This window comes from Conger conger, chromosome 1 (assembly GCF_963514075.1).
Source record: "Conger conger chromosome 1, fConCon1.1, whole genome shotgun sequence".
NCBI classification, from domain to species: domain Eukaryota; kingdom Metazoa; phylum Chordata; class Actinopteri; order Anguilliformes; family Congridae; genus Conger; species Conger conger.
Window position 1 is genome coordinate 83,109,673 of NC_083760.1, and position 16,088 is coordinate 83,125,760.

The 16,088-nt window shown below is 42.5% G+C and overlaps 1 protein-coding gene across 1 annotated transcript; it reads left to right on the forward strand.

Annotated features, from left to right (window-relative positions):
- Nucleotides 1-654: 654 nt before the first annotated feature.
- LOC133131220 (phospholemman-like) lies at nt 655-14,730 on the forward strand. The gene is made up of 8 exons (XM_061246476.1): nt 655-834; nt 9,085-9,135; nt 9,727-9,759; nt 9,981-10,004; nt 10,220-10,294; nt 10,913-10,949; nt 11,628-11,674; nt 13,829-14,730. Exons 2-8 carry the CDS (start codon nt 9,102-9,104, stop codon nt 13,846-13,848), a joined length of 270 nt encoding a protein of 89 aa, XP_061102460.1. The 5' UTR covers nt 655-834; nt 9,085-9,101; the 3' UTR covers nt 13,849-14,730.
- The last annotated feature ends 1,358 nt before the right edge of the window (nt 14,731-16,088 follow it).

The window sequence follows — 16,088 nt, forward strand, 5'->3', positions numbered from 1 at the left end:
TCCATGGAGAAAAACCACATGTCTATGGCTAACACAGTGTCCATGGTATAGCTGTAGTACTCGGTGTTGTGCTGCTGTTTGGTTTATCACAAATGAGTTTAGATTAAATAATTTCAACAAAGCACATGTGTGGTTGTTTTTGTCCTACATATTTCCTGGAAGGGGTCGTATATTCATACTGAATAAGTGTTCTCTCACAAACACAAGGCCAGATTTAGGCTTCTCAAAGTTTTAGGATGTGCATTAGCAGCATCCAAACCAGTATTTCTACAAATGTCATTAGTCCGGGTAGTGGTGTCTATGTATGGACACTTTTTTTCATGTGCTAAAACGTCAATTAAATTTGTATGTTCACGTCATCAACGATCTATTATAGAGAAATAGTCTTGCAGTTGTCTAAGCAGTTTACTCAGTGTACATTTTCAACACAGGCTTCCAGTGCACACAGTTCTTTGTTGAAGCTAAATCGACTCCATTTTAGCATGCCACTTGAGCGAATTACCCTCCTTATATCAAGTCAGGCAAATGGAGCAAGAAAATGTAACGTTAGCACCTGTCCGCGGGGCATTGTTCTTATGTAGACAAGTGGTTTGTTCTGGACCAACGAGAAATAAATAATTATCGATTCGGCGGGCGTGGCAAACAAGAAACAGCGCCACTCTCTACCTCGACGCACGTTGCCTCCTTCGCACTCAACCTTCTTTTAAAAACTGAGCCAACCTGTTGAGCATAAGTGAAAAGGGGTGTTGGCAACACAGATTCAGTTAGTAGAGAATAGGCAGGTCTTGTATGACAGTCGGTTGAATCTCCCTACTTTCCTCGTGCCCTTTAGAGGTAAGCTACTCATTTAATTCATATATTTTTACATTTTTAACCACGATTTTACTTGCCTTATTATTCCAGCCTATGTTTCTCAGCAGTTGCCTAAACATCTCGTCGCATCATACATGATGTGTTAGTGTTTGATCTTGTTTTACCATAACACAAAAGAAACGGAAAAACTGATCTCAGATGTTGGCTTACCACACTTCAAAGTCAATCATTAAACTAAACTGCCTCGCCGAGAAACTAATAGACGTTTGTTACTCGCTGTAGCTCATAAAAGTAACTTATTACATTTGTAAGTTTGGTTTTTGTAGTTGTCCAGTTGGGTGCGTTTTTCTGTTTCTGTAGCCTAACGTTAGCGAAACAGGCCCAAGATCTCGCGTTAAATAAAACATTTTTTTTTTTTAGTTTTATGGATTTTCATTAGCCTACTTCCCGATTTATTTAAGCCATGTAGATTCATATTTATCCTCTCATATGCCACAGTATGATTTCTAACTAGTAGCCTACTTAACCAGCACGTTAACCAGTAGTGCGATATCATGATCACTTATATCTAACGTTAAAGCTATTTAGCTCACAGTGATGTTCGCATTCGCGAACAAACTTTCTGAAAAGGGATGGCCTGAAGACTTGTGGAAGACGAGCCCCGGGATTCAAACGTTTGATGTTCCCTTAGGCGACTCATCACACGGTCATTTTCTCGCATGTTTCTCGCTATGCCTTTATTGATAAAATCACCTGGCTATTTATTTATGTTTTCCCCGTTTTTATGTTGTGTGTTACTCGTAGCGTTTCGTGTTCTGTTGTTGTCAGTAGTTATATTACACCAGTTAAATACTGTAATATCACAACGAACGGGCTCTCCATATGGCTCTGTATGGTAGCCTGCATATTTCTGCATGCATTCAACACGTTTAGTGTATACACGCATGACCGATCGATCCTGCTGTGGTTGTAGGATATGGCGCAAGTTTTATTGAAAACACATGGATGCATATGATATGTGCTCACTGCAACGAAGATACGTGTGACATTTCAACAAGGACCCAGTTGTGTTGTCGCATAAGTGCCTTTTGTCATTGGGCTGCACCAAAAATATATTTAGGATATATATAAGTATGAGTCCTGTTTAAATTAGGCTATATAGTAGGCGAGACTGGGCGTGGATGCTGCGAGTGGGGAAATCTTTAGGCGGTCTTCTTGGGTCAGTCAACTATTGACTTGCCTGTCAACGTGGAATGTCCCGATGATTTTGTATTAATGAACATCGTTATATCCAGGTCGTGTAAAGTAAGATCAAGAAGAAGCCGCTACGACACACTGAAGAAACGATTGGCCGTTATTCGAGCGACCCACTAGGCGAGTTTGCTTTGGCAGATAAAGTTAATTGCTAGTGTCATACAAGGGGATCTGGAGTATTCGTGTGGCGTAATGCTTTTATCCGTTTATACCTGCACGAGTAGCAGGCTGAGAAGTAGTGGTTATGTGGATTTGTTCCGTAGCGTACTTTAGACTATAACCAGCATTAGTCCTGGGTGCGGTATAGGACTACACCGAGTAAGGTGACTGCTAAACGATTAAAAAAAGCCCTAAGTCCTAAATGGAAAAATATGTATGATCAATTGCTCTTAAGTGATTAAATGATGTGCATATAACAAATGTCTAAACTGTACGATAATAGCAAGTAACTTTAAACACTCTCTGGTTTAAGAAGTGTAAAATTATGTTTCCGAGCTCAAGGCGACGCGACTGCGCATAAGATTCGTCGCTACAGTGACAAGGCTGGCGTTGCGTGATATCTGCATTAATCTGCATCGGTGTTAACAGCATCAGGTTACTCTCCGTTAACTTTCTCCACGCATTGTCGTTTCCTTGGTAACGGCCTTAACAGTACTACCTCAACAGTGCTTTTCTGCATGTTCTTGCTATACTTGAAAGATTGAACCACTTGGCTCCTTTGAATATAGAAGTTCAATTAATTGTACTGTCAGTGAGTAGTTAATCGTTACTAATTATATAAATTAGTAATCATGTGCATTTAATTGTACATATGTATGGCTCATTTAAAAACGTAGCTGCTTTGTATGAAGGAATTAATGCAAGTACAGGAAAACCTCAAAAACTTGTGTTTTATGGTTTTGGATCATTTTCACTTCTGTACATAACATTTAAAGCCAATTTAGGACATACTGTCTAAGACAGACCACAGAGTTTTGTCATCCATCAAAATCTCCAGAGCAACAGGAGTCCCAGTGAGCTGGTCAAATTCGGGACTTCATCGACCAGGCACAAACACAGTATATATAGCACAAAACCACAGGCCCTGCTGACTGAATCAAGATCCTTTTGACCGCTGTGTTCTGCTAAATCGCACTTCAATAGGAACCATCCTGAGCGATGACCTTCAGCAACCTCTAAATGAGTGTTGCCTCATTGGTGAGTTACGGCTTAGGATCTTCTCGATTTGACGAAGGAGAGCAGTCCTTTCCATTGGCTCACATGAGTCAGAGGCTTCTCAGACCTCACTCCTATCACAGTCTTACTGTTTACCTGTCTTAAAGTCTGCCAAGGGTTCCTCAAAGCTACTCTATGTAAGATTCCCATTCTCCTGACATGTAGGCTATCTGACTCTGCTTAGGAATGAAGCTTTTATGCAGTTGATCCAGATGCACCATAAACTCTCCAGAGAATGAGAGGGATGGTCTTTGTATGTAAGAGTTAGTGCAGAGGATGTGACATGTTAGCTGCTGTTGGTTGCCAAGGAAGTGCTAATGGAGCACCAGCTTGGTTGTCATGGAAAAAAAACAAAAAAATCTAATGGGAGCAGGTTTTCTGCTTGATTATACTTGTGTACCTTACTTGTATTATCCGTTAGGGGAATATTAAAAGAAGAAGAAGAAGAAACGGAAGGGGAAAAAACCCCCGACGCAACAGTGTGAATGTGGAAAACGAATAAAAAAAGAAATCACGTGGCTCTGCTCCTCTGTGGAAGGAAGGATGAGTCAGTGCTTTAGTATGCCAGATTCCCTGAAAGAGGCGCGAGGCAGCCCTGCTCACATGCTCGCACGCTGACCGTGGAGATGTAGAGCTTCAGCTAGATATCACGCTTCAGTCCTGTTTCCCATTGCTCAGATAATAACCTTGTCTTTTCTCGTATTAAAAAAACCCAAAAAAAACTGGGTGTACGAGGCATTCCACAACTGTTGGTGTCGGCATACTGGAGTCTTAAGCTGTTGTTTTACTTTAAATTGCATGCAGTTATTATTTTTTCCCCCCTTTTTATTTATATATATATATATATATATATATATGCTTGTAGCTCGATTTCCTAGCTGCTTTGAGATGGCAGTTAAAAAAACAGTTCAATGCAGCAGCATTTTGAACAATTTTCTCATCTCCTTAAATGTGTTCAGACAGGTTTTTATCACTTTGAAAGAGTTGCATTTTGTGCTGGTTTTTGGAAAGTTATTGAAGTGCATTGATTCTCTCAGCTTTGATTCTTTTTATTTTATTTTTTACTTTAAATGTAAAAATACATAAGGTAGCTGAGAGAAAACATTCCTACAGGGTTTTGCCGTTGCACAGCGTTGCTGGCACCCTTCACAGACTGTCCAGGCTTACTGAACATTTCGGGCCGAAGCTCCAAGGTTACGGAACGCCTTGAACCCCCGCTCGTAAAGCGTTGCCTGTCTGGGGTCCTATTGTACTTCAAAGGGCATGTATTCCCTGCGGCCGCGGTCCTTTCCTAAATTAGCTGTGTGGATTCCTGTGTCGATGAGCCACATCCTTTGTGTAGCAACAGGGCTGGGCGCACTCAGGGGAGGGGTGAGGCAGAACGGGGGGTGGAGTAGAGCGGAGCGGGGCGGCAGGGTCTTAGCGCCAGTTCTCACACCCACGCCCCGGTGCCCTGCTGCCCTGCCGGTCCGCCTGCCTCATGCCTGGGGATCGGGGCTGGTCACTGCCTGCTGGAGAAACCGGCACCAGCAGCCCTGAACCACACGCACTTCCACCACCATCAGGGATGTGGCATTTCCTCCTTTTTTTTATCGGGAACGGCACATTTTCTTTTTTGGTTCAGACCCCAGAACAGAAACTCTGGGCCAGAGGCGGAGGATGTTGGGTGTGTCGTGAGCACATGCACAAATCCAGGGCTTCTGCATTGCTGTGACAGCTGAGGGCAGGAGAGAACATCCGGAAATAAAACCTAAAAACTAGTAGCCCCAGAGATGTGTGAAAATCAGTTCTGGTTAAAGGAGGACTGTCACACTATGTGTGTAGCCATTTTTTTAAAATGACTGTCAGTGTAGCCTTTTCCTAAATATTGGGCAAAATTTCTATGGGCAGACACGTGACGTTACTGGAATGGTGAAAATCAGGTTCAGATCCCGCATAGTGTAGCCCCGTGGTTTCTGCCATTCCCAATCTGAGGGTAATCAAGCCAGCAGGTGACTTCTGCTCAATGAACTTAGCCAACCTGCTACTAGTAAAATCTGGACTGGTTCAAACTGCAATGCAACACAAGCGCAATAGTGTTTTGTTTAAATTTTATTTATTTTTTTTTCCTTTTGGCAGTTCAAGGAAAATAACTTTTAGCATTATTGTTTTTTTTTTTTTTTTTCCTGTTTGAATCAGGTGACTGTTTTTGCTAAAAAAAATATCTCCTACCGTTTTGGCTTCTTTAATGTCCATTGTTCTACTTGTGCACACACTGCTGATAACATGTCAGCCAAGAATCTCTCATTTATCTCCCAACCTAGCAGGAAACGGCAGCGCTTCTGCATTTAATTTCCCTCTGAAATTAAAGCTTTTAGAGCTTTTAAACGAGAGCTTTTAAACGAGAGCCTTTAGACCAGCGCCTTTAGACCAGCGCCTTTAGACCAGCGCCTTTAGACCAGCGCCTTTAGACCAGCGCCTTTAGACCTGCGCCTTTAGACCTGCGCCTTTAGACCTGCGCCTTTAGACCTGCGCCTTTAGACCTGCGCCTTTAGACCAGCGCCTTTAGACCAGCGCCTTTAGACCAGAGCCTTTAGACCAGAGCCTTTAGACCAGAGCCTTTAGACCAGAGCCTTTAGACCAGAGCCTTTAGACCAGAGCCTTTAGACCAGAGCCTTTAGACCAGAGCCTTTAGACCAGCGCATTTAGACCAGAGCCTTTACATTCCTGTGTCACCTACTTGTCCACTTGTCAGGAAAAGTCCACAGAGTCAGTTACTCTTGCATAAAATGGCTGCTCCCCGATCCACTATATTAAGGACTTTCTTTGTTCTGTCATGATTGGCCAACTGAAAACTGTGTTAATTACATGCTGAAATCATAGAACAGCCCATTGAAAGTTGACTTGTTGGTTCGATGAAATTAGGTTTTGTCTACCTTCATCGGAATTAGCCTGCTCTTTAGATGAGCCTTTGAGCCAAAGCATTTATCTCTAGAATTTAACACTCGGTGTCAAAATTGAGCTTTTTATGATCGTAGAAAGCTTGGGTACACCATCAGCTTTCAGCAGACGCTAATCTAACACATGCTCTTACTGCCTGAGCCATGTCGCCCCCAATAGGTATCAGTTCCCTTTCAATTCAGGCAATCTGGGAATTCAGGGAATGCCAAATCAATTCATGATTTTTTTTTTAATGTAAAAACTCAACGCTAAAAAAATTAAATTAAATAAAGATGTTACGGTGGTGTAATTTGATATTCCTGTCACCGCTCAGCAAGGTCCTGGGTTTGAGTCCTGGCCTGGGCCTTTCTGTGTGGAGTCTGCTTGTTCTCCCCGTGTCTGCGTGGGTTTCCTCTGGGCACTCCTGTTTCCTCCCACAATCCAAAGACGGCAGGCTGGGCTACTTGGAGCGGCGTTCATAGGGTGTTACTGCGAAAGTTAATGTGTGCTCAGTCAACCTACCCTGTGTAGATAAAGATTCATGATGGGTAATAAATCATCTAAAAACAACAAATAATCAGGTACTTTTGAAAGGTAAAAACAGTGCTCTCACACTTCACAGGGTGCCTGGCAGTCTTTATCAGATTGTTCTTGTTACTTTCTGGGGGAATCTGCCCAGACAGGGCTCGTGGGCTGGGTTGGGTGGATTGTTTTTATGACTGTTTTTCTGCCCAGACAAGATTCGTGGTTTGGGTTGGGTGGGGGTTGGGGGGTTAGTGTCTCTTAGTGACAGCAGGGAGGAGGGCGTCCTGTGAGGAATATTGCTCAATCTGCCCCGAACCCGGCGCAAACAAACATTTGCTTTGTAATATGATGCAAGGCTCTATCTCTCTCGCGCTCTTTCTCTCTAGCTCTCTCTCTCGTACGCGCGCTCTCCCTCTGTCACGCTCTTTCTCCCTAACTCGCGCGCGCTCTTTCGCTCTCTCGCGCGCTCACTCTTGTGTACTCTTGCGCTCTTTCTCTCTTGTGCCTTTTCTCTCTTTCTCTCTAGCTCTCTCTCTCTCTTCTGCGCACTCTCTCTTTGTCACGGTCTTTCTCCCTAACTCTCGCGCGCGCTCTTTCGCTCTCTCTCTCGCGCGCTCTCACTTGTGCGCTCTCACGCTCTTTCTCTCTTGGGCTCTCTCTCTCTCTCTCTCTGAAAATGCTGCCCCTCTGCAGCCTCTCCCACTCCTTTGCCATCCCCTCCTCTTCCTGTGTTGCTCAGGAGAGAGAGGGTGAGGTCAGAACATGAAAGTTTTTCCACTTTGCTGCCAATTCACAATAATCATGAGACCATTTTTTTTCCCCCTCCCCTCCCTTTTTTTTTTTTTTGCTGTTCGGCGCAGCTGTCTGTAGGAAAATCTCCGGTTTCAAACATGCAAAGCTCCGCATAGCCGCAGTTAACAGTATAATTTTTTTATTGGAGAAAGAACAGCTGGGAAGTTGATGCATTACGCTGTGTTTACTTTGGGACAGGAAGTGACCAGGTACCGTGGCAACGGGCATAAAGACGGCAGCCTTTTCGCAGAAGAAAAGTAGCATGAGACCACTCTTTTTAACATTTGAGAAAATCTTCTTGAGACTTCTCAGAAATTAGCCTACACAATTGCAGTGAGAATCCTAGATCAAAGGTAAAAGACCTACAGCATCCTGGCCATTGCAGTTTTGCAATTTTGTTCCAGTGTATTCGTGATTTCCCCCCTCCCAATCCCCCTGGTCTTTCTCCTGTGGTGGGCAGGTGCTTATGGGACTGCATATTACACTCCACACTGTGGATCTGGGCCTGACTCATTCATTAAAAAGAGGTCTGGAAAATTACCAGGCTTCCCTTGTGATGCAGTTGTCACAACACATTTCCAGAGAGTTCCGTTGTCATAATAGCCTGTAATAATTAATGTGCTCCAAATAACGCAGATCAGAAGAACACTTGTCCATGTCATTTCTACATGGTGAAACCAAAATGTATAAAAATGCAGAAAATGTGCACTTTAACTACATGTGATAATAATAAAAAACATTTTATTGCAAATCTCAAATTGTGGAATACAGAGGAGTTTTGTGATTTTTCACTTTTGACTTTTACATTTCTAGACCTGAGTGTATGCGTGTGCATTTACATAAGGACCTGAGCATGGGTCTTTAGTCGCTCGTGTTCAGAAGCTCAGTGTCATTTATAACAGGACTACTGTGATGACGTGATCACAGACAGCGACCTTCCTGCCTCCTGAAGGTCGTGTGTTCTGAAAAAGGAACAGGGCAGTTAACGCGCTGCGTTTTTTCAACCAGCCCTTGTGTGTGTGTGTGTGTGTGTGTGTGTGTGCGCGCGCGCATGCGCGCAAGCGTCTTATACATTTTTTATTTTTACTCTATAAACAAATTAGCAGACCATTTGTGCAGACCCAAATGTAATCTGTGGGACTCCGGGGGAAGACTGAGAGCCACTGCTGGCCCTTGTTGACATTGAAGGGGCGGTGCGAGATACTCTGTGCATGCCAATTTACTGTCCAGGCTGAGTGTGTCTAATCAAATCTAGCGGAGAATGGTACATGGGCAATTACATTTGGGCACACAGGCAGGTGGAACCTAATGCGGACCTTCACTGGAAAGCCCTTCTATATTTAGTAAGCCGTCGTGTTTTTTTGGGGGCGGAATGCGGCAGTTTGTCTGCCCGTCACAATGGGATATTGAAATGCTCAGAAGGTTTCGTATGGCTTCAAACGTTTAGCTCCTCGTCATCTACAGCTTGTTCACAGATGGCTTCATGCTAAATCTCTCTGGACGTCCACTAATATCGCCCCTGTTTGTTTGTCGTCGTCCCCCCCCCCCCCCCTCTCTGCCCTCCAGGTTGTCTCTGTTCAATCATGGCAAAGATCGCTGCCCTGGTCCTGGTCACCTGTGAGTTTCTCATGCATTCAGAGCTCAAATTCTCATTCATTCCTCTCCTTTACATTACATTAATTTATCAGAGGCTGTTAGCCCGAGTGATTTACAGTGTACGAGAACATAAGCATGCACTTGGGGAGTTGCATAATGCTTATTTATGAGGGGCTGTTTTCTGTTAGTGTTGGAGCGGGACTGGCCAAGCACACTTGGAAAAAAAATACAATCCATTTGTTAAATTGTATATATGGTACAATATACTGTTAGTGTCATTCTCTTTTATAGTTACACATTAGCTACCTTCCTGCAATGAAGAGTGTGTTGCGTTTGAGTGTTTTCTTTTTTGTTTTTTTAAAGAGTTTGGTTGAGTGTTGTTCTGTCGGAGTGCTATATAATATTTGGATCTGGCCTTAAGAAATATATTTGTGTGCTATTGATGAGTAGACGTCATTGTTTATCAACTACAAAATGGTTGTGAATGCTATATTCTAGATATTTATTATAATGCAGTTTGTCTTTATCACACCCTAATCCCAGATGAATGTATGTATTGTAAGATTAGTAAATGCTATTAATTGGTTGCTGTTCTATCTCTTTTGGCTGCAGTTTTGTCCCTTGTTTCTGCTGAGGAAAAGCCAGGTATTCACCATTTATGCACTATTATCAATTTAAATATTTTCTTTCTTTTGAATTTCATTTAGATGAATAAAATATTAATATTTTTCATAGACACCAGTGTTTAGGCATTGGCTGAATTAATATGATTAAAAAGTGAAACCTTAACTCAAAATAAAAAGCCATGGCATTCAAAGCATTCCTTTAGTTAAACTCTGTCCTGTGTTCTGTTCTTTTTGCAACAGAAGAAGATGACCCCTTCACTTTTGGTGAGTTCCTTTGAAAGTTTTTTCTTTTTTCAGAGGGCTGTCAAAATGTCCCTTTTTATTTCTGTATTTTTTGTTTGATGCTCTTTAACTGCCCCTCTCCTCCAGATTATGACACGCTTTATGTGTCCTGTATTCCTGTTTAACTGCCTCTCTCCTCCAGATTATGACAAGCTTTATGTGTCCTGTATTCCTGTTTAACTGCCTCTCTCCTCCAGATTACCACCGGCTTCGCGTGGGGGGTCTAATCCTGGCCGCCGTGCTGTGTCTGATTGGCATCACTATTCTCATGAGTGAGTGAGCGTGCACACACACACGCGCACACACACCCACACACAGGGATGCAAAAGCCTAAAGCCACATACGCAAATACACATGCTTACAAGTACATGCAAGCACACATGCATGCACAGACAGACACGTGGATGTAGACGTCTACAGCCACACGTGTACCCACTTGCACACGCTCAAACACACACACACACCTACAAGTACATGCAAGCACGCATGCACAGACATGCACATGGATACACATGCGCAATTTCTGCTTTTCTCTCTCTGGCCTTCTCTTGCCAACTGGGCATCAGAGAGATGAAACTGGGCGCTTGAATGTGAGTGGTCAGGAGTGGCAGCGCACACAGGCTCCCCACAGAGAGTGGGCCCTGGATCTCTGCCACACACCGTCGCCACAGGAAAATGCTGCTCGCTGCCCAACACAGCCGCTCTTGTTTAGACACGCACTTCTTTGGGTGGAGAATGCGACTTATTTCTTCCATTTCGGAGCAACAAACCTTGAATGTACGTTTATTTTTCATCTGCCTGTAAACCAGACTTTAAAATACCGATCGGCCCCACAGAGTAGGAAGCCCTGTTCATTCTCAGCAGCACAACTGACTGTCCTCTTGTTACAGGCGGGCACTGCAGGTGCAAGTTCAACCAGGACAAAAGGTGAGCATTTGGGACTGTAGTCCCACTGATGTGATTTTAGAGTTGGAGTGCAATGTCAACTTTGCATTGATGAATATTACTTTTCTCACCAGACATGATTTGATCTGTGTCGCTGCCATAGTTAGGAGAGTTAACTTTGTTAGTTATTGATTGGGTGCTTCTTTAGATATGGCTAAACAATGACAGGATGAACTGATTGGTTTGTCTGCTTCAAAACAATGATTTATCTTTCCAACAATACTGAAAAATGTATTCCCCTGTCCTAATAAACAAGTAATTGGATGTTTTCCACAATCGTTTACTTGCAGTTATGCATCGATGATCGTGTATGCTAGATAACCCGCAACGATTGTCATTTCTAGTATGCATGTAGTTTCAGATCCATACAATATTACGTAATGATTGTAGTCCTGTAATCATAACCAATTAGTCATTTAAATGTCTCTGAGTCATCCATGACTGTTTACCTCAGTATTTAGACAGTCATGCACAGGTAGTAAGAAGGGTTTCTTCTACATGTAGCAAATAGTAGCAGCTGGGACCCCAATGACCACTGTGATGTCATTATCTGGGCAGGAAGCTAATGTCACCCTGATTCTGGGAATTGTAGTTTAAATGAGAGCTCAGTTAAAGGGACATATATTTGCTGACACCTGTTTTGTCTGATGCCATCTGTAGGAGGAGAACAGGAAACAACGCTGGTCAGCCGATGCTCAACGATGCAGGTTTGTGTCTAGTTTTGTTCAACAGACACTCAACCCTCAGGTCCAACTGGGCCAATTATCTCTGTGATTTATCTAAGCCAGTCCAGAGCCCCGCCCCTTATTGGAGCGACTGCCATTGGCATCCTCGCTAGCTACAGTAACAGTCAAAAATTTAAACGCACCTTGTCTTTTTCTGGCATTTTGAATTGATGTTTGATTTCCACTGTTTGTAGTCACACAATTCATATGTGGTCAAAGTGTACATTCTCAGTTTTTATTAAAACACATTTTTATACATTTTGGTTTCACCATGTAGTAATTACAGCACTTTTTCAATGTTTGAGATTAACATAATTTCAAATAAAATAGTTTTGTTTTCTGTAGTTGCATATCCATTGCATACCATGACTTCCTGATGTCTGACCTATCAACATCACCAGAGTCTGGATATCTTATTGTCAGGCTGTCCTACATGCGATACACAAATAACTTTGCATTTGAATGGATCTCTATTGGAATTGGGGGGTGGTACTAGATTGAGCTGTAAATTATGCGAATACAGTATGGAACACATTTGTTGACCAAATGGCTTAAAGTCATCAAGGGTCCGAGGTTTCAAACCAGCCTCAAACAACCATGCTGCGGCTGGATATTCAGTAATTACTTCCGTTTATTTCTCCTGAATAATCTTTTTTTTTTAGTTCAACAGTAATATTAGTGAGGAGAAATGTCCCTTGTAGTATCTGCAGCATATCTGGCAGCAGCACGATGGTTCGAGGCTCTTCTGATACCCTTGATGTGACACAAAGCAATTTAGCCAACAAATGTATTCTGTACTGTTTTGGTGTGATTTACAGCTGAATCTACCCCCAAGTTCCCTTAAGATCCATTCAAATGCAAAGAGATTTTTGCATTGCTTATATGTCACAGACTTCAGGAAGTCATGCCATGCAAACAATATGCAACCAAATAAAGTCATATTTTGTATTTGACATGTTTTTTTATTTGTCTCAAACATTGAAATGCAGGGCTATGTATAAAAAGTACTGTAATTACTACATGGTGAAACCAATCTGTACAGAAATAAGCTGAGAATCTGCACTTTGACCACGTATGAATCCTTTGATTACAAACGGAGAAAATAAAACATTAATATGAAAAGGCCGAAAAGGGCAAGGCGTGTCCCTATGTTTGACCGGTTCTGTACCTCATAACTGTTTGGCCCAATAATGCAGGTCTCTGTCAGCAGACATGCCATACTCTGTTCTGATTGGCTCAAACAATCCATGTGATATGTTGGAGCCAGTGTGGGGACCTGCAGCTAATCAGGATGTCAGTTATTGTCATGGCCATATGACGACTGTTTGCGACTTCTTCTGTGAGTGAAATGGCCTTTTCAGAAAGGACCATTTCACCTTTACCTGCCACCCCCTGAAAATTCAACAGTCGAAAACGTAGCGTCACAGTCCAAACGGTCAGAAAAAGAAGTGCCCCTCTGGGTGAAACTGCTCATGCAGCAGAGCAGTCTCTGCCTCTCCGATGCTGTTTGGGGGTAAAGATTGCACTCTAAAGGGCTATTGGAGGTGGAGCTGCACTTGCTCTGACCCCGACATCGTCTGATTGGCTGGCTGTCTCCCGGAAAGCCAGGCTGTCTGCTGCTTTACCACCCAACGGGATCAGGTTCCTCCCTGTCGGGATCAGGTTCCTCCCTGTCTCGTGGCCAATAACCCAGCATCCTAACAGGCAGGTGTGGAGGCGCTGCTCCCCTGACGGGGTCTGGTCCCCAAGGAGCTCCACACAGATGAGGATGTGCACCAGAATAAAGAACCCCTGCCACCGCCCTCTTAAATGTCATCATTTCTTTCCAATGCAAATTTAAATGTTTTTTTTTTAAATGTATGGACTTCATTGTCCCGAAGGAAATTTGCAAGAAGAAAATAAATTGTGAGCCAGTTAAACGGCAAATTGAATGCATTGATTGAGGTATATGGTGTGAATGGAATATTCATGGATATGTTTGACTTCTGGCCTATATTTGTCCAGGAATTAAAATGGACATCAATAAAATGTTCAGTGTAAAGAATTATGACGCTGTTCCACTTTTTGGAAACTTAATTTGGAATTTGCTGCCCTTTACAGCTGATGTCACAATGTCCTTCTCTTATTCGTTCACAGCACGGGCCAGTGAATGCTAAGAGCCAATCGGAGCACCACAAGGGCACTGACACAATCTCCAATGATAACTGACTAAAAGGACAGAGGTGTGGCTTAGGACACAGAAGGGAATGGCTTCTTCTTTGCATTGGCTAATGCTGGAAAGATGCTGATTGGTTAATGCATGGAGGGAAAGGGAAGAGGAACATTTAGCAGAGACGCAACCATCGTACAGGCACTGTCCAGGACTCGCGCTGTAAACTACGTGGGAACAGGAGCACAAGTCATCCTTTTTAAAGCTGCAATCTCTTTATTTGCGCTTTTATTTTATTTAGACTGACACGCATTCAGAGAGGTTTCTGGACCACTTTGTCTATTGATTTCAGTATATATTTTTTATTGGTTTTCTTTTTTATTTTTATTTTTATTTTTTCTGTTTCAAAATCAAGATGCTATGGCACCAGTGTACGGTCAACTTGTCAGTCCATTTATGAACGTGTATAAGTGCATTATGCCTTTGCCCTTTATTGTAGAACAGCTGCAAGTAATCCATTTGTCAATGCTTCAGTAGTTGAATAATTGGCTAAAGTAATCCTTTTTTCAGTAAACATGTTGTATCTGTAATTAATAAATGGTTTTAAATCATGAGTGTTATTGCCCCCCATTAATTCTTTATACACGTAATGTTGGAATGGAAGCTGAAGGTATAGAAATGTTGAATTTCCCCCCCCCCCCCCCCCCCCACACACACACCCTTTATTGCAATAATGAGGTTATATTACTGGAAAGGTACTATTAGATATTGTATTAATATTGTCACCTGTTGTTTGTGATGCCTTAATCACCAATACAAACAAGGCAAGAAAAATGTTCCCAAGTAAAAACCCATTTGCTGTAGAAAATAAATGTATGTACTCACAAGAGCTTTGACATGGCATTGTCTCATTGTGTCATTGTGTTCAATGGAATCTATGTTAACAAATATTCTGAAAGTGCATAAATATGTTATACTGTATGTATGTATGTATATATGTGTGTGTGTGTATGTGTATATATATATATATATATATATATATATATATATATATATATATATATATATATATATGCAGGTTTTTTAGGTAGGTGTGGAAGAAAATGCTGTAAAGTGAGAATACTTTCAAAAATAGAAATGTTAATAGGTTATTTTTTATCAATGAACAAAATGCAAAGTGAGTGAACAGAAGAAAATTCTAAATGAAATCAATATTTGGTGTGACCACCCTTTGCCTTCAAACCAGCATCAATTCTTCTAGGTACACTTGCACAAAGTCAGGGATTTTGTAGGCATATAATATAGTCAGGAGTGTGATTAACTAATTATACCAAACAGGAGGTAATGATCATCAATTTAATATAAAGGTTGAAACACAATCATCAGCCTAACTCTGCTTCCAAGGTAAGGTTGATGAAGACAGTTTAATGTGAGAATCATGCACCATGGCAAGACTGAGCACAGCAACAAGACACAAGGTAGTTATACTGCTGACTATACTATAGGGGTGACATGGCTCAGGCAGTAAGAGCAGTCGTCTGGCAGTCGGAGGGTTGCTGGTTTTATCCCCCGCCCAGGCTGTGTTGACGTGTCCCTGAGCAAGACGCCAAACCCCCAAATGCTCCTGATGAGCTGGTCGGTGCCTTGCATGGCAGGCAATTGCCGTGTGTGTGTGTGTGTGTGTGTGTGTGTGTGTGTGTGTGTGTGTGTGTGTGTGTGTGGCATCAATTGTACATAAATAAATGCCAACCATTTACTGCATCAGCAAGATCTCTCCCAGGCATCGATTTCAAGACAGACAGGGGTTTCCAGAAGTGCTGTCCAAGCTCTGTTGCGGAAGCAATGTCCAGCAGAGCCATCAGCTCTGAATTGGCAGAAACCAGTGACCCAGGTACACCCATACTGTGCAGAGAAGTCTGATCAGAAGTGGTCTTCATGGAAGAATTGCAGCCAAAAATCCATACCTCCGACGTGGAAACAAGGCCAAGCAACTATGCACAAAAACACAGGAACTGGGGTGCAGAAAAATGGCAGCAGGAGTTGGGGATTTGGTCAGAATGAATGGTCTCCTCAATGCTGAGAAGTACAGGCAGATACTTAGCCATCATGCAATACCATCAGGGAGGCATCTGACTGGCCCCAAATTTATTCTGGAGCAGGACAACGACCCCAAACATTACATTACATTATTGGCATTTGGCAGACGCTCTTATCCAGAGTGACGTACAGTTGATTAAACTAAGCAGG